The sequence below is a fragment of the Rhinopithecus roxellana genome, chromosome 3, assembly GCF_007565055.1.
Source record: "Rhinopithecus roxellana isolate Shanxi Qingling chromosome 3, ASM756505v1, whole genome shotgun sequence".
NCBI lineage: Eukaryota > Metazoa > Chordata > Mammalia > Primates > Cercopithecidae > Rhinopithecus > Rhinopithecus roxellana.
The window spans coordinates 157,518,877-157,541,477 of record NC_044551.1 but is presented as its reverse complement, the minus strand read 5'-3'; the positions used below and the strand labels follow the sequence as shown (position 1 = coordinate 157,541,477).

At 43.4% G+C, this 22,601-nt stretch overlaps 1 protein-coding gene across 16 annotated transcripts in view; it reads right to left on the bottom strand.

The window, feature by feature from the left end:
* LOC104681778 (protocadherin alpha-C2) overlaps positions 1–22,601 on the bottom strand; it is a 230,324-nt gene that overhangs the window by 135,981 nt on the left and 71,742 nt on the right. The window contains exon 1 of one of the 16 annotated variants that reach the window (XM_010388181.2): positions 19,411–21,967. The exons of 12 other annotated variants lie outside the window; for them this stretch is intronic. In XM_010388181.2, coding sequence (XP_010386483.2) covers positions 19,411–21,816 — 2,406 coding nt within the window. In that variant the 5' untranslated portion in view covers positions 21,817–21,967. Of the gene's footprint in view, positions 1–140; positions 2,673–6,461; positions 8,853–19,410; positions 21,968–22,601 lie in introns of those variants that run through there. 3 more of the 16 variants (XM_010388196.2, XM_010388185.2, XM_010388178.2) reach the window with 3 other exon arrangements.

Below are 22,601 nucleotides of genomic sequence, written 5' to 3'. Positions count from 1 at the left end.
TGAGTAAGAATGACGAAGAAAGATGAGACATTCGATAGTTTAAAGGATAAAATCACAAAGAAACCCGAGAGAATGTAGTTATAACCTAAACGGAAGTTCTTCAAGGAAACAAATGTATCTAAATAATATTAATAACTTACTTCACTGGGAGGATTTAAACAATCTTCTCGAGACAGCTGAAGGCTTGGGCTGAAGGCCATGAGGTCCGTCTTGGGCGGGCCCTCTCCAGAGCACACCCTCTGCCTCCTCTGCTGCGAGTAAGACCAACTCCCCATGGCGCTGGTGTACACCAGCGTGGGCTTGCCCGGCGAGCACTGGCTCATGGTGGGAGGCGCTGAGCACCGCAGCGCAGTGTACAGCAGCAGTGTGAGCACCAGCAGGCTGGACACTGCACAGATGGCGATGATCAGGTACACGTTGATGTCTACCAGAGCCGCTTCGGGACCCACAGCGCCCACTGAGGCCCGCGACGACGCCTTTGGCGCCTGACCGTTCTCCACCAGCGACACCAGCACCGTGGCCGTGGCCGTCAGCGCGGGCTCACCGTGGTCCTTCACCAGCACCAGCAGGCGGTGGCGCTGAGCGTCCGCCTCGTCCAGGATGCGTGTGGTGCTGATCTCGCCAGTGTACAGCCCCACGCGGAACGGGATGCGCGCGCCACCCGCCGCCGGTTGCAACTCGTAGGACAGCCAAGCGTTATAGCCAGAGTCAGCGTCCACTGCGCGCACTTTCGCCACCACGTGGCCCGCACCCACCGACCGCGGTACCAGCTCGCTAACTGCGCCGCCCGCGCTGCCAGCCCGAGTCGCCAGCAGTGCCGGCGCATTGTCGTTCTCATCCAGCACGAACACCTGCAGCGTCATGTTGCTGCCCAGAGGCGGCACGCCCGCGTCGCGCGCGCTCACCTGGAACTGCAGCAACTCCAGCTCCTCACGGTCCAGCGGCTGTAGTGCGTACACCTTGCCGCTCTCCGCGTGCACCGACACGTAGCTCGACAGCGCGCGCTCGCCCACCCGCCGCTCCACCAGCGAGTAGGACACCAGCGCGTTCTCCTGCGCGTCCGCGTCCCGCGCAGACACCGTGAAGATGTGGCAGCCCGGCGGGTTGTTCTCCTTCACGAACACTGTGTACTCGAGCTGCGCGAACGCCGGCGCGTTGTCGTTCACGTCGGCCACACCCACGGACAGGCTGGCCGTGGCCCACAGCGAAGGCGAGCCCCCATCCCGCACGGTAACCACCAGCTCATAGGCCGACACGCTCTCGCGGTCCAGGGCGCTGTCCAGCACCAATGAGTAGTAATTCTTGTAGGTGGACACCAGCTTGAAGGGAACATGAGGTGTCAGTGAGCAGATAACCTTTCCATTGGCTCCAGAGTCACGATCCGACACGCTAATCAGGGCAATGACGGTACCCACCTGAGCATCCTCTTGTACAGGGAGTGACAGCGAAGTAATCATTACTTCAGGGACATTGTCATTCACGTCCAGAACTTCCACCAGGACCATACTGTGACCTGCCATGGAAGGAATCCCTTTATCAATGGCGTTAACCTGAATTTCATAGGCATTATTCTCTTCAAAATCCAGTTCACCATAAATTCTAATTTCACCTGTGTCTGGATTTATTGAAAACATACATTTCTCACTCACTGGCAAAATCATTTTCATCCCATAGGAAATTTCTCCATTAAGTCCTTCGTCTGGATCGGAAGCGTTTAGTTGGATCACTCTTGTGTCGTTTTGGACATTTTCAGACAACACCACTCTATAGCTGGGCTTATCAAACGCCGGACCATTGTCATTCACATCCAGGACGGTTATTTGAATCTGAACAGACCCTGTTAGTTCTGGTTTACCGCCATCAATTACCATCAGCAAGAAATTGAGTTTTGGCGTTTGTTCTCTGTCTAATAACTTTCGAAGAACTAATTCAGGCAATACACTTTTATCTTTTTTTGTTTTTATTTTAAGCTCAAAATGCTCATTTAGACTTAACGCATAGGTCAAAAGAGAGTTTACGCCGATATCCGCATCAGAAGCGCCCTCTAGAGGAAAATGAGAGTCCAGAGGCGCAGATTCAGAAACAGGTACCTTTTGTTCCCTTTCTCTGAACACCGGCGGGTTGTCGTTAATGTCCTTTACCTCCACGTCCACATGGAAAACCTGCAGCGGCCTGTCCACGATCACCTCCAGGTGGATGCTGCACTCCGCGCTCCGCCCGCACAGCTCCTCGCGGTCGATCCGAGAATTCACAAACAAAATGCCATTCTGCAGATTTACCTCCAGAAGGTCCCCGTGTGTTTTGGACGCCACTCGGAACAGGCGCGGCACCAGCTCTGCCAGCTCCAGCCCCAGGTCCTGCGCGATGCGGCCCACGAAGGTGCCGTGTTTGGACTCCTCGTAGACGGAGTAGTGGAGCGGGCTGCTCCCCACCTCCCAGGCTGCGAAGAGCAGAAGCGAGAGCAGCAGACGCTGAGATCCCGGCCCTCTTGGCCCGATAATCACCATTGCAGAAAATGAGGGCCTCTGAGTTGGGACAGTCAGTTTTAAGGGATCGCCTGCCTGAGGTATTTCATGAGCAGTCACCCTTTTCTGTAAGTACATATTTAGTAAATTTTTTCCAGCATCACAGTCAATATGGAGTCGATCCTATTCCGTGAATGGTTGGAATGTGGGTGCGGAGAAAAAAAATTTCCTGTTTCACCTTTTGAGTGTAGAGCGACATCATGTGACCGATTATGTAAGTGCAAAAAAGATCCTGAGGTTCTTTTCGGTTTAGCCACTTTCTGGGTCACTCTAAATTCTGTTGTTTCGACTTTCGGATATTTTTCACGGATAATTTATAAATGAGGGTTTAGTTAATACACATGATAGTAACAAAACATCAACAATTTTATTACACTGTAGTTTAAAAATGTTTTCTGCTTAAAAGTAGAAATCTTTCAAATACGGTAGATTAGAAGCTACACTTTATCATGGAAAATGATATACAGAATAACATACATCACCCCTGCCCTTATATAGCTTGCAATTCACACTGTTTCAGTAACTTTTAACCTTCACAAACACTCCATCATAAGATTTTAGAGAAAGTTAGGAATTTTGTATTTAACAAAGGATAAGAAACTAAAACATCTAATACCAAACAATATTTCATTTATATAAATTGTCTTATTCATAAATCTGATGAAAGTTAGAATTCATCATAAATATGGAGAGTGTTATTGCTTTTGGTTCCTTGATGCTTGAATGTAATAACTTTTCACATAACTGCTCTCATTTCCATAACATGCTAAACAAATCTCAGGAATAGATTCTGGAAAGTTTTACTCTAGTAAAAGTAAAGCACTTTCATGTTAAATGTTTTATTAAAACCTCCAAATTTCACGCTATCCCAAAGTAACAATGGAGCACTAATATGAGAAAGGTCTCTTAAAAGGTTTTGAAGCCTAATCTCATTGACTAAAGTCAAGATAATGTGAACTTGATATCAACCGTTTGCTTTTTCTCTAAATCTTCACCTATAGGTCATTTAGTAGTTAGGACATGCTTCTCTTCAGAAAATCAGAATAGTGACTGTGATGCAAGGGGGAATCAAATGACCTTTAGTGAGTTTATTCATTAATTCAAAATCAGCTGTAAGTGCAACCAAAACACAGATAAGATCCTACAACTCATTGTGAACAACTACACATAGATTTTGTAAGTCTATTAATACTCAAAGTCAAAATCTTTAAACCAATAATTTGATGCAATTCGTTCCTATTACATATAATAATAAAGGCAACTGAAATACGACACCTTTACAAAACCAGGAAAGAATAACCAAGAATGGCTCTACAAGTATAAGATAACTTAAATCAACTATAAAACGTTAAGTAATTAAAAATATATTTGAATTTTGATGCCATCAGGCTAATTATTTAAATTGTCTAATATTACCACCAAATTTCTTTCCTATTTTTCATTTTCAAAAGTAGTCAAGGTACCATACAAGCTAAGGAACTTTAATTTTAAAAAATAGGCTGGGTGCAGTGACTTACACCTGTAATTCCAGCACTTTGGGAGGCCGAGGTGGGCAGATCACCTGAGGTCAGGAGTTCAAGACCAGCCTGGCCAACATGGTGAAAACCCGTCTCTACTAAAAATACAAAAATTAGCCAGAAGTGGTAGTGCATGCCTGTAGTCCCAGCTACTCAGAAAGCTGAGGGAGGAGAATCACTTGAACGTGGGAGGTGGAGATTGCAGTGAGCCGAGATCACACCACTGCACTCCAACCTGGGTGATAGATCAAGACTCTATCTCAAAAAGAAACAAATAATAATAGTGTATTATGTAGTTCTCACCCACTCTTTGACCTAAACAAATTGTTAAGTCAATAGGAACATTTAAGTTCAGCTTAATACTTAAACAATCAAACTAGAAAATAAATTGAAATTATAACTTTATACCATAGAATGCAATCTTGGCATTAAGAATAAATATAAAAGACACAACTTTTCAGAAATCAGTCCAAGTAATCTAAATTATCTAAAATGCAAATTGGTTATTTACGTGATATAAAATAATAATTTACAAAATTTTAATCTGCACTGAAAATGTTCCCAAGTCTTTAAAAATTCTTGAGCTATTACAAAAACTTTATCAGGAGATGGGTAATGTATTCCCTATCTAATATTCACATTTACTATATTTGTAAAGTTTCATAAGTGGTATGATGGTTTAATCACTTTTGAGTCTGAAATATTTTATATTTTTATCTTGTTGCCTTCTCTTTAATACTTAAAGAATGTTTTTAGCCAATGAATACTAAGGTACAAAAGTTCTTGATCTAAAGTCTATGAATAGGCTTCAGCATAGACTCTTTGAATATTGTGCCAAATGGTATGTTATGCATCTATAAGGGGGGAAATAACTAGATATGATTCTCAAGAAAGTGTGTAATTCCACCACTCTACATGTAGTAAGAATAACTAAATACGAAGAATGACTCAGAATTAAATGATCTTTGCTCAAATCTTCAGATGGAGTGATACCATGTGGAAAGAAAATTTCAAAAACATTAGAGATAAGGCATTACAAGATAGAGTAGTTAAAATGTGAGGTGAATGAAAAATTGTCAGTAGGTACTCACGTTAATATATTTAATTTTTTCTCTGCTAGATGAATCTGAAAAACTTATGGAAGAATGCCAGCTAGCATATACTGTAGATAATATAGCCCTATATGCATGTCTTTAGCATGTTTGGATAATTTGAATAATTTTATTTACCTAGTTTCCTTTGGAATCATAAATCATGCCATTTTGTTTGAGTATCCAAAAGTTGACAAATCCCTTGCCTTTGCATGAAACAAAATCAAGAACAGGCAAAAAACAAAAATTATTTTTTCAGATGGGGGTCCCACGATGATAGCTCACTGCAGCCCTGAACCCCTGGGTTCAGGGGACCCTCTCATGTCAGCCTCCCAAGAAACTGGGACTACAAGCGTGCACCACTAGGTCTGGCTAACTTTTAAATTTTTTGTAGAGACAGGATCTCGCTATGCTGTCTAGGCAGGCCTCTAACTCTTGGGCTCAAGCAGTCCTCCTGCCTCAGCCGCCCGAATAGCTGGGATTACAGGCCTGAGCCACTTTGCCTGGCAAGAACATGTACAATTTTAGTTACATTATTTCCATAAAGCAGCATATAAGAATGCAAGGCTTAACTTTTCTCTTCAAACAATATAACAACAAGTATTATCACAGGAATAGACAAAAGTAAAGATTGTTTCATATATAATGAATTTATGATGAATGTTTAACACTGTAAAAATAAAAAAAGTAAAGTAAATTATGTCATACTAATGGAGTATTCCAGTTTTGATACAAGCCTGAAGTTAGAAAAGCCAATGGACTAAGTGCAGTGGCATGCATTCCCAGCTACTCTGGATGCTGAAGTGGGAGAATCCTTTGAGCAGTCACCTGTGAATAACCAGTGCAGTCCAACCTGGACATCATGGGAAGACCTCCTCCCTTTAGAAAAACAAAGCTAATTGATCTAACAATGTGGAAATATCAAGGCAAAAATCTACTAAAAGACAAACAGGAGCAAATTTAAATAATCCTTAGTTATTATGGCCATAACCGAAGTTTAGAGATGAAGGGGCACGGGTACTTTAGTGAAAATAGTAATTATTTCTACTCAAGTGACTACAGAAGAGTCATTCTTGCATCTCATTTCTTTTAATATTTGCTAACCAAATATTAAGAGAAATAGTACATTTATTGGTTAAAGAAGCCGGATTATTCATATGACTAAGACTGAAGATGTCCATTTGGCATTTCATGAACAGACGTTGTTATCTAAAACAATATTCAAAATACTGATCATAAAACTTTCCCTTAAAAAATCCGTGAAAAACACTGGATTTTAAATAATTTCACATACACTTTCTGATAGGTGGAATCTGTAGAAAACTCACCTGTCCGGGGTGATTTGACCCTGGTTCCTGTCTTTCCCCTTCCTCCTCTTTATTCAGACCTAGAGGAAGACTAGGGCTGAAGGCCATGAGGTCCGTCTTAGGTGGGCCCTCCCCAGAGCACACCCTCTGCTGCCTCTGCTGCGAGTGCGACCAGCTCCCCACCGCGCGGGAGCACACCAGAGTGGGCTTGCCCGGCCCGCACTCGCCCTCAGTAGGCGTCACCGAGCACCGCAGCGCAGTATACAGCAGCAGCGTGAGCACCAGCAGGCTGGACACCGCGCAAATGGCGACGATCAGGTACACATTGACATCCAACAGCGCAGCCTCTGGGCTCGCGGCGCCCACCGAAGCCCGCGAAGAGACCTTTGGCGCCTGTCCGGTCTCCACCAACGACACCAGCACGGTGGCCGTGGCCGTCAGCGCCGGCTCACCGTGGTCCTTCACCAGCACCAGAAGTTGGTGGCGCGGTGAGTCCACCTCATCCAGGGCACGCGTTGTGCTGATCTCGCCCGTGTACAGCCCCACGCGGAACGGGATGCGCGAGCCGACCACCGCCGGCTGCAATTCATATGAAAGCCACGCATTGTACCCTGAGTCCGCATCTACTGCGCGCACTTTCGTCACCACGTGGCCCGCACCCACCGACCGCGGTACTAGCTCGTTAACTGCGCCTCCCGCGCTGCCAGCCCGAGTCGCCAGCAGTGTCGGTGCGTTGTCGTTCTCATCCAGCACGAACACCTGCAGCGTAACGTTGCTGCCCAGAGACGGCACGCCAGCGTCACGCGCGCTCACCTGGAACTGCAGCAGCTCCAGCTCCTCGTGGTCCAGCGGTTGCAGAGCGTACACTTTGCCGGTCTCCGCATGCACCGACACATAGCTCGACAGCGCGCGCTCGCCCACCCGCCGCTCCACCAGCGAGTAGGACACCAGCGCGTTCTCCTGCGCGTCCGCGTCCCGCGCAGACACTGTGAAGATGTGGCAGCCCGGCGGGTTGTTCTCCTTCACGAACACCGTGTACTCGGGCTGTGCGAACCCAGGTGCATTGTCGTTCACGTCGGCCACCTCCACGGATACCCTGGCCGTAGCCCACAGCGAAGGCGAGCCCCCATCCCGCGCGGTTACCACCAGTTCATAGGCCGACACGCTCTCGCGGTCCAGGGCGCTGTCCAGTACCAACGAGTAGTAATTCTTGAAGGTGGATACCAGCTTGAAGGGGACGTGGAGAGTCAGAGAGCAGGTCACCTGCCCGTTGACACCTGAGTCACGGTCAGACACGCTGATCAGGGCAATGACCGTGTTGGGATGAGTGTCCTCTCGTATTGCGAGGGACACGGAAGTCACGGTGACTTCAGGAGAGTTATCGTTGGTGTCCAAGATTTCCACCCAGACTGTACAGTGACCTGCCATTGGGGGAGTCCCCTTATCTGTAGCCTGTACTTCAATGTTATAAAACTTGTTTTCTTCATAATCTAAAATTCCATTGACCCTCACTTCTCCATTATTTTGATCTAGTGTAAATAAGGGTCTTCCATTGGGCTTAATTGACATTAAGGAGTATGTTAACTCTCCGTTGACTCCCTCATCTCGGTCTGTGGCGTTTAGTTTTATCACAAGAGTTTCTTTAGCAGCGTTTTCCATAAGGCTCACCTTGTATTCTGATTTATCAAACTCTGGATCATTGTCGTTGACATCCAAGACTTGGACTAACAGCTGAACAGTGCCAGTAAGCTCCGGTTTTCCCCCGTCTGTAGCCGTTAGTAGCAAATTAAGTTCCGGAGTTTTCTCCCTATCCAGAGACTTCTTTAAAATAAGTGACAGTCTTTTAATCTGCTTACTATTTGTTGGTGAATCTAAAGAAAAATACTCATTTTGACTTAGCCTGTAGGTCAATAGAGCATTCTCTTCAATATCAGCATCAGAAGCTCCCTCTAGTGGAAAACGCGAGTCCGATTGCTTAGACTCCGCAATCAGCAGCTTTTGTTCTCTGAGCGAGAACACCGGCGGGTTATCATTAATGTCCTTCACCTCCACGTTCACATGGAAAACCTGCAGCGGCCTATCCACTATCACCTCCAGGTGGATGCTGCACTCCGCGCTTTGCCCGCACAACTCCTCGCGGTCGATCCGAGAATTCACAAACAAAATGCCATTCTGTAGATTTACCTCCAGAAGGTCCCCACGTGTTTTGGACGCCACCCGGAACAGGCGCGGCACCAGCTCTGCCAGCTCCAGCCCCAGGTCCTGCGCGATGCGGCCCACGAAAGTGCCGTGTTTGGACTCCTCGTAGACGGAGTAGTGGAGCTGGCCGCTTCCCATCTCCCAGAATTCGAGGAAGAGAAGCCAGAGCAGCAGTCGTGGGGGGCCCAATTCCCTTCTCTGAAAACCAAACATCGCAAAGAAATTGGATTCCAAAATAAGCTTCTTTACACTTACAGTACCAGATTCTTCAGTTGCAGGTTAAAAATCTGGCTGAATTCTTGAGAAGTTTCAAAGGCTCCTTAAACGGTGGCATCCGGTATGATGGAGTCCCTTTGTATGCGAGTGCCTGACTATTCAGATCAACCTTTGAATGAACTTTCCACCAAGTAAAGAGCGACACCTTGCGCCTAAAACTGTGAGTACTGTGCACTACATTTACCACCATAGAATTTCACGTGTTTTGGGTTTCTTCCACTAAATATTTCCAACGTGCTTATTTATGGAATATTCAGATTATAAGTCATAATGAAACTCAATATATATGGAAATGGCATTTTATTTCTTGATTAACGTCAAATCGAAATTATTGTGTCTATGTTTGACAGCATTATAAAATTGTTCTTTTACTTATCTAAAATACATATACACTGAGAGAGTGAGACAGAAAGAGAATTTAGTTGTTAACGTGGCCTCATGAAAAACTAGGGCTAAACATTTCCTGAAAGTGTTGTTCCTCATATAAAAATATTATCAAATTTGAATTGTTTTACTTTCAGTCTCCCTTGTTACTTTGGCTGCTACAGAACTCAAAGAAAAAATTGAAGTTTTATAAAAGCAGCTCTTTAGTCTTTATGTTCCACATGATCTATTCTCATCTCTGTGGGCTTGCCTTTTTATACCTATTTTCTATAGTTCTGATTCTTTACTGTTATTTAAACAAGTATATTCATATTCTCAAACTTGGTAGTTTTAAAAAAGGATTCACAAAGGAAAAGTCTGTTGATCTAGATGAATTTTTATTTGACATTTATTATTTCTAATGTAAGCATAGTAGCATAATATGAGATATCAAAATTGATCACTTTATTTAATAGAGTCAATGATATGACAGAAATAGGCTTTTCAACTATAAAATAAATTCTAGTATCATTCGATAAAATAAATAAAATCACCCTGAACATCTTTGTGCCATATTGGTATTTCCAAGTCACCAACATTGGTTTCCTTAACCTAATTCAGTTATATTCATGAAAATAGTTTGCTTCTTGTTTAAAGAATTTTGGGTTTGAGAGCATAAGTTCATGGAAAACAAGAGACGTGATTTTTAATTATATCTTCTCTAAGTACCTGATATTGTGCTTAAAACATAGAAAATTAATCAAACAATTCAACTAAATGGTAAATTACCTTAGTGTTTGTGGAAATGGAATTTCATAGAAAATACTGAGTAAAATACAGGAATTGCTTATGAGAGTTTTCATTGCCTGAAGTTGTAATTTGCTTGAATTTTCTTTGTCTTTTCATATACTCTTAGGATTTAGGAGGGAAAAAAAGAAGATGCAACAAAATTTTAGAGTAGAAAGTGATTTCGAATAAATACCACTCTAGCTTAAATATTTTGTTGTATAGTTTTGATGGTTTATCTCCAATCTAAAAATACTGCAATGACATATGAAAAAGTTATCATATGTGTATGCTAATATTTTATATATATTCAACTATTAATTTGAGATTTTGTTCTACTTTTTTCATATTTACTCTTTTCCCAATGTTGTCATAACACTAGAACTCTAATTAAGATGAATGTAAAATTCTGTATTAAAAAATTAAAGGAGACATATCAACTTTTATGACAGTTCCATCATGCATCTGTAAAATAATCAATCATAGTAGCCTCTAATCAAAATAGAACATTAAACCAGATGACAGTATATTCAACATGATATTTGAAGTACATCAGGTTTATTTTGAACAAAAGGAAACAACAGATCCTCAATCACCTTATTATGGGAATTGGGGATGAAGATGTTACATGGAATGTAGAGTCTTCCAAGGTAGGAAAATGAACCTGAGAAGGTTTACCCTGGAAAGATGGTAATATCACATATTTGAATTAAAACAAAATGTTAATTTAGGTATTAATTTCCAAAGATACAGTATTTTGTGAATATATAAAGTAGTACTGAACAAACGCCAAGTCATAATAGAGTTTGATATAGTTTATGAATCAATGACCCGTCTTTTGCATTTTGGCTGTGATATTTCAGGTGTCACCATCTCAACCAGCCCTTAATGAAGAGATTATGCTCCCTTTGAACTCATCTTTGAGGATCAGCCTAATATCTGGGTATAGGCTAATGCCAAGAAGTCATTTCAATACAGTTATTGTTAACTGATTTTGTAAAATCAATTGAAGATTAAGGAACTTTGTGCCTGACTTTTACTATATCAATCAGGACATACAATCTGCCTGTATGTCCTGTTAGTCATATATGTATTAGAGTGCATAGTTTAATGTCTTACTAGTGCACATCATCCACTGATATTCTATAACAGACCTGGCACTATTATTTATTGAAAACACCTAAATAAATTTTGATACGGTTGTCAGAACCCCAGGAGGTTCTCCAAAATCAACAGATTAGAATTACATTATCCAACCACTGTATTAACAAAATTATAGGATTTACTCAGTAATGCTAATTCTGCTCTATCATGGCTTAGTCAAGTAAAAACAGTTATTTGGTCACAAATCATTTGTCAGTTGGCACAAGCTTCCCAGCCAACAGTAAGACTGAAGAAGACTGAAAGACCTACACACATTTGAAGATTTTCATGGGAATCTATGTCTCTAAAATTGTTATTGAAGTATGCAATATTGTAAACATTTCTTGAGTCCTTTGGCCATGTTCAGGGTCCCTGAAATAATAATATCAACACCTATACTTGTCCCAAACACTGTCTTTATTCACAGTAACGAAAGAAGGGTGTCATTTTTGGTATATAGTGTTTAGTTTGGGTGTTCCGCAAGGATATTGGAAACCACAGTTTTCTGACTTTTCTTACATGTTAAATGATTCTTACTTATATCACTTCCAAACAACAGACACATAGTTCTTATAGAGCAACTCTTAATTATTTAATAATTACATAACCAAAATACCTATCTCAATGTGGCATTGATTAAAACAAATGATAATGATGATCATGAACTCTTATAAGAAAAAAATCACTTAACATAAAAAAACTTAGTGCCATCTCAATCACGCATTGTACAAAATTAATGATGAAGACAATCGTGAAGTTTCTTCTAAGCACAACAGAAAGAAAGATTTGCCTGTACACAGCTTGTGCTTGATTTTCCTAGCCAAAACTATGTTTGAGTAGAGAAAAGACTTACTGAAGACAGTTCTACATTATAGTGAACAAAGAATGTATCTGAAGTCTGAAAGATGTGCATTTGAATAATATCTCCACCATGTACTGGCACTGGATAAAATAGATAAACATCTCAGCTTCTCTTATTTTATCTTTCAGATTGGAATGGTCATATGTACTTTAGAAATTGTTATAAGGATTAAATGAAATAATGTATTTAAGCCCCTTACTTGATGTCTAACAAATATATTAATAAACTGCTCAAACAATGGTGATTTATTATCACGAAGTTACTGATCAGTGTTGGCTCTTGTTCTATAGCTATGGATGAAGAGAATTCCAACACCATAAAGTAGGACAGGGTTTTCCCTTTTCTGAAATTTTCTTAATGTTTATCTTCATAGAAATCATCCTCTCAGAAGTTATTTTTCTAGGTAGACACCACTAACTCCTTTTCAGCATTTATATTAACTTTACCCTATCTATAACATGATTATCCTCCCACAAGTAAATATACTATTTCTTTACACAGAATTAAAGGCCATCTCATTTGTAATTAGAGCCAAAAAGAGCAAAATAATTTTACATATAATTTGATACACATCCTTACAGCTATAAATACATGTTCTCTGGGATCCCTTTAAAGAAAGCAATTCACATGAATATGGTGTGAAGGCAAAAAATATTTTGCATCAAATATATCAAGAGTATACAATGTTAAATTCAAAGGTATAATTAACACCACAATTGTCAAGTGGAAGTGCCTTTATTAATATCCCATGGTTCTTATACTTAAGTTATTAAAAGCAATGACATTTTTTGGTAGAGATGGGGTTCTCACTATGTTGCCCAGGCTGGTCTCAAACTCCTGGCCTCAAGCAATCCTCCTTCCTCGGCTTCCCAAAATGCTGGGATTACAGGCCTGAGACACCCTGCCAAGCTCAGCAATGCCATTCTGAAGACCATGCAGTTTAATGAAAACAGACAATGGTATCACTCTTCATCATTTATGGGAAGACTCTCTTATACTTAAAACCCAAATAAGTGTGAATTTTCCTACCCTAAAATATTTTCATGCAGCCAGGTACCAAATATGAAAGAAAAATGAGTATAATCAGTGTTCAAAGAAATCTTCCCAAAATAGTAGAAGAGCTCAACAACTTAAACTGGAGGACAGCAGCAACTAGTTCAACAGGTTATTAAGCAGCGCTGACTTTAAAAAAAAAAAAAAAGAACAAAATTGTTGGCTATCTGAAGTAGCTGAAGACTGTGAAGACAATGACCTAAAATGAAATTATAAGATTGAAAAATTAAGAAGTAAAATCACCTTTAAAGGCAAAGCTAAAACTCCACCCACTGCAATCACCATCTCAAAAAAGATTGCTGTTGATCGTGAAGAAATAAAATTGTTTGTGAACGAAGCTGCCTCAACCCTGCTCATCACCGTTTGTGAAAGATAAATTTACAGATTACAGAAAGATAAAAATTTAAACATGTTTTAAACTCAAATAATTATTAAATATTGTCATGGTATTTTTGAACACATAAAAATAATAAGGAATGGAGGACACAAATCAGAATAAGAAAATGAATAGGAATAAAGAACTTGCTTCAAAATTGAGAAGATTTGACCTTCTCATAAGGATCGTTATTCATCATGATCCTTCCTGTAAGATTTAACTTTCTCATTTACAGGAAACAGCCACTCAGTCTAATTCATTAGTAGTATTATCATTATACTTACCAACTGAAGAATATTCCTAAAGAATATTCATGGCGACTGTAGTAAAATGTGATGAAGATGGCTAGACTTCCCATGTACTTTTTTTTTTTTTTTTTTTTTTTTGAGACACAGTTTCACCCTGTCTCCCAGGCTGTAGTGCAGTGGCCTGATCTCGGCTCACTGCAACCTCCACCTTCTGGGTTCAAGCAATTCCCGTGCCTCAGCCTCCTGAGTAGTTGGGATTACAGGTGCGCACCACCACACCCAGCTAAATTTTTGTATCTTTAGTAGAGATAGGGTTTCACCATGTAGGCCAGGCTGGTCTCAAACTCCTGACCTCGAGTGATCCTCCTGCCTTGGCCTCCCAGAGTGCCGGGATTACAAATAGGCATGAGCCACCGCGCCCGGCCCCAATGTACTTTAAATAAACCATCTCAAAAGAAAAGCAAAAGCAAAATAAATAAAGCAATCGAATTAAACAATAACTCGGTAAACATTATCAATGTAACTATGGGGGACGTTAATAGGAATGAAATGCTTTCCAGGATTATAGTACTTACATTCTCAAAAATTTTCTATTGAAGTCCGTTTCCAAAACCTGAACCATGGGGAACAGTAGAACTGAAAACCATAAGGCTGACCTTGGGCGGCCACTCTCCGAAGTAAGATCTCCTTCGCTGCAAGTAAGACCAGATCCCACTACGCTGAGGCACACCAGCGTGGGCTTGTCCGGCGTGCAGGAGCCCTCGGTGAGCGGCACCAAGCACCGCAGCGTCGTGTACAGCAGCAACGTTGGCACCAACAGGCTGGACACCACTCAGATGGCAATGATCAGGTACACGTTGACATCCACCAGCGCTGCCTCCCAGACCTCGACGCCCGCCAACGCGTGCGATGAGACTTTCCTCGCCTGTCTGCTCTCCGCCAGCGACACCACCACGGTGACCGTGGCAGTCAGCGCCAGCTCGCGGTGGTCCTTCACCAGCACCAGCAGGCGGTGGCGCGTAGCTTTCGCCTTGTTCAGGGTACTCGTGCTGATCTCGCCCATGCACAGCCCCACGTGGAACGGGTGCTGCCAGCTGACAAATGCAGCTCTTGTGACAACCAGACGTCGTAGCTGGAGTCCACCGCGCGCACCTTCGCCACCACGTGGCCTGCACACACTGAATGCGGGACCAGCTCACTCACAGCGCCGCCAGCCCACCCAAGGCGCCAGCAGCGCCGACAAAGTTGTCGTTCCAGCACTAATACCTGCAGCGTCACGCTGCTGCCCAGAGGCGGCATGTCAGCTTCGCGCGCTCTCACCTGGAACTGCAGCAGCTCCAGCTCCTCGTGGTCCAGTCTCTGGAGCGCGTACAGCTTGCCGCTCTCCGCGTGCACCGACACATGGCTAGACAGCGCGCGCTCACCCACCCGCTGTTCCATCAACAGCAAGTTCTCCTGCGCGTACCGGTCCCGCGCGGACACTGTGAAGCCGTGGCAGCCCCATGGGTTGTTATCTTTCACGAACACCATGTACTCGGGCTGCCCGAACGCCGGTGCGTCGTGGTTCACTGTTCGGTCACTTCCACGGACCCGATGGCTGTGGCTCACAATGAAAGCGAGTCCCCATTCCGCGCGATTACCACCAATTGATAGATTTGCTCTCTTTGTCCAGGGCGCTGTGGAGCACCAACGAATAGGTTCTTGGCGGGGCCTATTGAAGGTGGAAGCCAGCTTGAAGAGACGTGAGGCGTCAGGGTGCGGGTCACCTGTTGCTTGGCACTGAAGTTGGGATCAGTTACACTGATTAGGGCTATGACGGTACCCAGCGGAGTGTCCTCCTGTACAGGGAATGATAGCGACTTACTGCTAACTCTGGAGCACTATCATTGATGTCCAAGACTTCTATCAAGTCTGTGCAGTGACCAAACAATGGGGAATTACCTTTGTCAACTGCCTGTATTTGAATCTTTCATTATTTAGTTTCCTCAAAATCTATCTTTACATTTACTTTTATTTCTCCACTGTCTGAATCTATGCAAAAAAAGGGCTTCTATGTTAGGGGAGACATCAGTTGCAAATAAACAATGTGGCTGTTTGAACCCTCATCCAAATCCAAGGGGTTAAGTCTAATAACCAGTGTACCTTCGCCTGCATTTTCCAGTAATTTCATATGATAGACTGCTTTGTCAAACACTGGGCATCATCATTCACATCCAGCGCTGTGATACGTAATGCTTTGGTGCCTGTCAGCTCATCTTTGCCCCCATCAGTTGCTTTGAGCACCAAGAGTAGCTCTGAAGTGACTTATCTGAAAGACTTTTTAAAATACACCTTCGAGTGGTTTTGTCTGCTCTTGGTTGGTATTTCCAGGGAAAAATAATCATTGGGGTACAGTATGTAAGTCATCAGAGCATTGGCCTCGATGTCGGCATCCCAGACATCCTCTAGTGAAACACGAGAATCAAGAGCCCTAGTTTCAGAAACAGATTCTTTTGTGTTGCTGAGAACACTGGCAGGTTGTCTTCAATGTTCTTCACTTTCACCTCCACATGGAAAACCTGTAGCAACTTGTCCATGATCACCTCCAGGTGGATGCTGCACTCCAAGATCCTCCCACACAGCTCCTCGAGGTGGATCAGAGAACTCACAAAAATGCCATTCTGCAGATTTACCTCCAGAAGGTCCCTGCAGCCTTTGGAATCCAACTGAAACAGGTGAAGTATCAGCTCCACCAGTTCCAGACCCAGGTCCTGCGCCATAGGGCCCACGAAGATGTCATGTGCCATCCTTGGCCTCTTCCAGGATGATATAGTGGAGCTGGTCCTTCCCCGCTTCACAAAATTCAGGGAGCAGAAGCCAGTGCTGTAGGCTCCGGCATTCCTGGCCACTTAGTCTGGTAGCTGTCATCATGCCTCTCTTTTGGTTAGTAAAACAGTATTTCATGACTAGAAAGACTTAGTTCCTCTGAGACCTTTCGATTCCTTGTTCCTGAGGTTCCACATGATCTTAATGGGTGTTTGTAGTTTTTAAAGCACGGGAACAATGGAGCTTCTTTCTGATCTAGGAATAATCTGATTTTCTTCTGTTAAAAAGTACTTTTCTTGGAGAACAACAATATCCTGTGGCTCAAAACATAAGTGCATTTGGTTTCATATTATTTCACTTACCTTCTTGTTTCCTGATTCCTGCATATGTTTATGTTTACGATTTCTTTTTTTTTTTTTTTTTTTTTTTTTTGAGACGGAGTCTCACTCTGTTGCCCAGGCTGGAGTGCAGTGGCGTGATCTTGGCTCACTGTAAGCTCTGCCTCCCGGGTTCACACCATTCTCCTGCCTCAGCTTCCCGAGTAGCTGGGACTACAGGTGCCCACCACCATACAGGGCCAATTTTTTGTATTGTTCAGTAGAGATGGGGTTTCACCGTTTTAGCCAGGATGGTCTCCATCTCCTGACCTCGTGATCCACCGGCCTCGGCCTCCCAAAGTGCTGGAATTACAGGCATGAGCCACCGCGCCCGGCCTGTTTATGTTTTTCTTTGTGAGCTTTCAACTCCTTTCCTATACTTTCTTGTGTGTGATCAGTACCTCTTCAAAGGTGAGTTTGTCTTACAAATCTGAATTCCAGGAAGAGTTTTATCTTGTATGTAGACATCCTAAATAAAGTACTACTGCACCAACTGTATTATCATGTGAATTAATATGAAAAAAAGATCGTATTTGCAGGATACTGATGTTATTATTGCTTTTGCTTTTTTCAGTTTTTGAAATAGGGTCTCACTTTGTCATCCAGGCTGGAGTGCAGTGGCATAATCATGGGTCACTGCAGCCTCGACCTCCTGGGCTCAAGCCATCCTCCCTCCTCACCCACCCAAGTAGCACTACAGTAGGGACTAAAGGCATATACCACTATGCCTGGCTTATATACACATAAGTACATATATATATGTAAGGAGAGCCCATCATATACATATATATGTATACACACACACAGTACAAGGTACCCCTATGTTGCCCAGGTTGGTCTTGAACTCCTGGCCTCAGGCAATCCTCCCACCTTGCCTCCCAAAATGCTGTGATTACAGGTGTGAGCCACCATGCCTGGCCTTAAATGAGTATTGATGGAGAGATTAATGCACCTGTATACCTGATACTTTTACAATTCTTATGAGTTTTCACTAAGTTTTTTATATTATAAGACATTCAGGAGGATTTTTTTTCAAATATCAGAGGGGGAAGTATATATTTTATAAACCTATTTGATATAATAACAAATACACGTCTAAACTCTGCATTAACTTAGCATCTATAATTTCTAACAGCTGGAGACAGGGCATGGAGAATATTAATACTGAAAGAATGCCATGCTTAAATTCTTGCCACAGGTTTTTTTTTTATGTTCCTAAACTTGAACAATAATTTTAACTTTTATTTGAAGCTATTTTTGAAGCACGTACTGAGTAACAAATTCAATCTCCATACTCAAAGAGAAAGGGAAAGAAAAAAATAATTGCTAAGAGCCATGGGCAAGATGATAAATTCATGGCATTTGTGTTCAGTAACACTAGAATTAATCAATTTTTTTAAAAAATGAAATCATGGGTATCATGTAACAACCAATTTCAGGAAAACACAATTGATAGTGTAGTTTTGACACTACGCAACAAAATTAGCTTTCATTTCTGAGTATATATCATCCAACCCTACCCTGTTTAAGATGACTAGAGAAGCTATTAAACTATACAATATATCAGATCAGTAGAAAACATTAATTTAATTTTCTCCTCAAACTTTTAATATTAATCTGTACTAAAGTATTTTCAATCTCAAAATTAAAAGTGTTCAAATTCTCTTCATTTTTAAGCATAAGCATGGCTCCTTCCTCAAAGTGAAAGAGCTAATACATGAATATCATAAGCAATGCCTAATACTGATAAAGGAGCGGATAATGAAGAACTACTGGATAAAATTACGTAAATAACTGAAACACACATTTTCTTCTGCTAAATGAATAATACGCACTGACACAGGTACCACTACAACTAAAATAAAGATGGAAAACATTTTTAAAATTCAAAGCATTTAACTTAATTGCTAAGATAAAGACATTTTTACCAATGAACTGCCTACCTACTTACTGCACTATTAAGGAAAAGCTGTAATCACTGAACATAGAAATCTGCTGTGGCAGTATAAGCTATGGTACACTACACATATTCTACACATGGGGGAAAACACATTTTCACTTAAGGGATACAAATTAGTGAAATTTTTTGTTAATGCAAATACAATCAAATCAAAATTTAGATTGGAAATGAAATAACATGAAGTACTAAGCTTACAAATACTTGTAATAAAAAGTAATTATGAAAGTGAATCATCAGAACTGCAACCTATATCACATATCTGTATTGGAAAATATTAGTGTATTCAGAATGAATTATTATTTTAAAAAATTTAAGTACCAATCAATGGCTGACACACTGGGTAGAATAAAAATATTCAAAAACTCCTGGAATAAATTATATTACAAAGGTATCACTAGAAATATTCAAGCATAAATGGAACGTAAACAAAAATGAAATATTCTGATATATATTTGAGAAAATACGGTAAGAGAAAGTATTATTCATAAAGCACAAAAGGAAAATGAAAATGTAATAACCCACCTTCCTAGAGTGGTCTCCTCCAATAGACTGATCTTCCCCGTCCACATCTACCACTGGGCACGGTGGAAGGCTGGGGCTGAAGGCCATGAGGTCTGTCTTGGGCGGGGGCGGGGGCGGGGGCGGGCCCTCCCCAGAACACACCCTCTGCCGCCTCTGCTGCGAGTAAGGCCAGCTCCCCACTGCGCTAGAGCACATCAATGTGGGCTTCACCTGCCCACATGCGCTCTCGGTGGGCTCCGCCGAGCACCGCAGTGCAGTGTACAGCAGCAGCGTGAGCACCAGCAAGCTGGACACCGCGCAGATGGCAATGATCAGGTACACGTTGACGTCCACCAGGGCCACCTCGGGCGCTACGCCCGCTGAAGCCCGCGACGAGGCCTTGGGTGCCTGGCTACCCTCCACAAGCGACACAAGCACAGTGGCCGTGGCCGTCAGCGCCGGTTCGCCGTGGTCCTTTACCAGCACCAATAGGCGCTGGCGTGGCAAGTCATCCTCATCTAGAGTGCGCGTCGTACTGATCTCGCCCGTGTACAGCCCCACGCGGAACGGGATGCGTGTGCCAACCGCCGCCAACTGCAATTCATACGACAGCCACGCGTTGTATCCCGAGTCAGCGTCCACTGCGCGCACTTTCGCCACTACGTGACCCGCACCCACCGACCTTAGCACCAGCTCACTGACTGCACCTCCCGCGCTGCCAGCCGGAGACGCCAGCAGCGCGGGAGCGTTGTCGTTCTCGTCCAGCACGAACACCTGCAGCGTCACATTGCTGCCCAGAGGCGGCACGCCAGCGTCACGCGCGCTCACCTGGAACTGCAGCAGCTCCAGCTCCTCGTGGTCCAGCGGTTGCAGCGCGTACACTTTGCCGCTCTCCGCGTGCACCGAAACGTAGCTCGACAGCGTGCGCTCGCCCACCCGCCGCTCCACCAGCGAGTAGGACACCAGCGCGTTCTCCTGCGCGTCCGCGTCCTGCGCAGACACCGTGAAGATGTGGCAGCCCGGCGGGTTGTTCTCCTTCACAAACACCGTGTACTCGGACTGCGTGAACGCCGGCGCATTGTCGTTCACGTCGGCCACCTCCACGGACACGCTGGCCGTGGCCCACAGTGAAGGCGAGCCCCCGTCCCGCGCAGTCACCACCAGTTCATAGGCCGACACTCTCTCGCGGTCCAGGGCGCTGTCCAGCACCAACGAGTAGTAATTCTTGTAGGTGGACATCAGCTTGAAGGGGACATGGGGCGTCAGAGAGCAGGTGACCTGTCCGTTGGCTCCTGAATCATGGTCAGAAACGCTGATCAGGGCAATGACGGCGCCCACTTGAGCATCTTCTTTCACTGGGAGAGACAGAGAAGTGACAATCACCTCAGGTGAATTATCATTTTCATCCAGTAGTTCCACTAGGACTGTGCAGTGACCAACCATAGGTGGGTTTCCCTTATCTGTAACATCCACATGAATTTCATAAGTGTTACTGTCCTCAAAGTCAATAGCATCATTTACTTTTATTTCTCCCGTCCTTTCGTTTATCCAAAACTTCCTTCTTATCGTGGGTGGGACCAAAGTGCTAAATGAATACATCATTTCCTTGTTTATTCCTTCATCCGAATCAGAAGCGTTGAGCCATATAACTAATGTTTGGTTCACTTGATTTTCATACATCTTAACTTCATAAACCGGTCTGTCAAAGATAGGGGCGTTATCATTGGCATCTAACACCAGGATCAGCAAAGAAACAGATCCGGTAAATTCAGGTTTGCCTCCATCAGTTGCTGTCAATAACAACTTTAGCTGAGGATTTTCTTCACGATCCAGCAGCTTCCGCAGAACAAGCACTGGGAATTTGTCTTTGTCTTTTTTGTTTATAGTATCAAGAACAAAATACTCATTTGGACTGAGTTCGTAAGTAAGCAATGCGTTCTCTCCAACATCCGCATCAGATGCGCCTTCTAGTGGAAATCGAGAGTCAAGCAGTCTGGATTCAGGTATTGAGAGCTTTTGTTCTGTTACGGAGAACCTGGGCGGGTTGTCGTTAATGTCCTTCACTTCCACGTCCACATGGAAAACCTGCAGCGGCCTGTCCACGATTACCTCCAGGTGGATGCTGCACTCCGCGCTCCTCCCGCACAGCTCCTCGCGGTCTATCCGAGAATTCACAAACAAAATGCCATTCTGCAGATTTACCTCCAGAAGGTCCCCGTGTGTTTTGGACGCCACCCGGAACAGGCGCGGCACCAGCTCCGCCAGCTCCAGCCCCAGGTCCTGCGCGATGCGGCCCACGAAGGAGCCGTGTTTGGCCTCCTCGTAGACGGAGTAGTGGAGTTGGCCGCTCCCCACTTCCCAGGCTGCGAGGAGAAGAAGCGAGAGCAGCGGGCACTGGACCCCCAGGCAGCTACATCTGGAAACCATCTTATGCTTCTCTTGTTTTACAAATCGACGAATCAGCGGTCTAGAATGCACATACGATCTGACATTTTCTGTCCTATTTCTTACATCTATTTTTTATCAAAATGGCTGAGATCTCAGAATGAAGCTACTTCCTAGTCCTTGAGAAACTGGCAGATGCCTTTGTTCTAAAAGCTATTTTGTGGACCACAGCGACATCCGGTGGCTTTAGGTGTAAGTACAAGTCCATGAGTTCACAACTTTTCTTTCATTCGTATGTTAATTCTTTTTTTAATGTATTTTTATTTCTACGGACTTTCTTTTTTTTTTTTTTTTTTTTTTATGCTTTTTTTTTTTTTTTTTTTTTTTTTGAGACGGAGTCTCGCTCTGTAGCCCAGGCTAGAGTGTAGTGGCCGGATCCTGGCTCACTGCAAGCTCCGTCTCCCCGGTTCACGCCCTTCTCCTGCCTCAGCCTCCCGAGTAGCTGGGACTACAGGCGCCCGCCACCTCGCCCGGCTAGTTTTTTGTACTTTTTTGTAGAGACGGGGTTTCACCATGTTAGCCAGGATGGTCTCGATCTCCTGACCTCGTGATCCGCCCGTCTCGGCCTCCCAAAGTGCTGGGATTACAGGCTTGAGCCACCGCGCCTGGCTTTCTACGGACTTTCAAAGCTTCACATTACGTCTCTTTATAGTTAATAATAATAAATGTTGATCCCACGTGCAATGTTTTCTTAAATGTAGAATCTCAGAGTAGTGATTTCTTCCCTAACCACGTGATTATAAATAGCTGAATTTCAAAATGCCCTT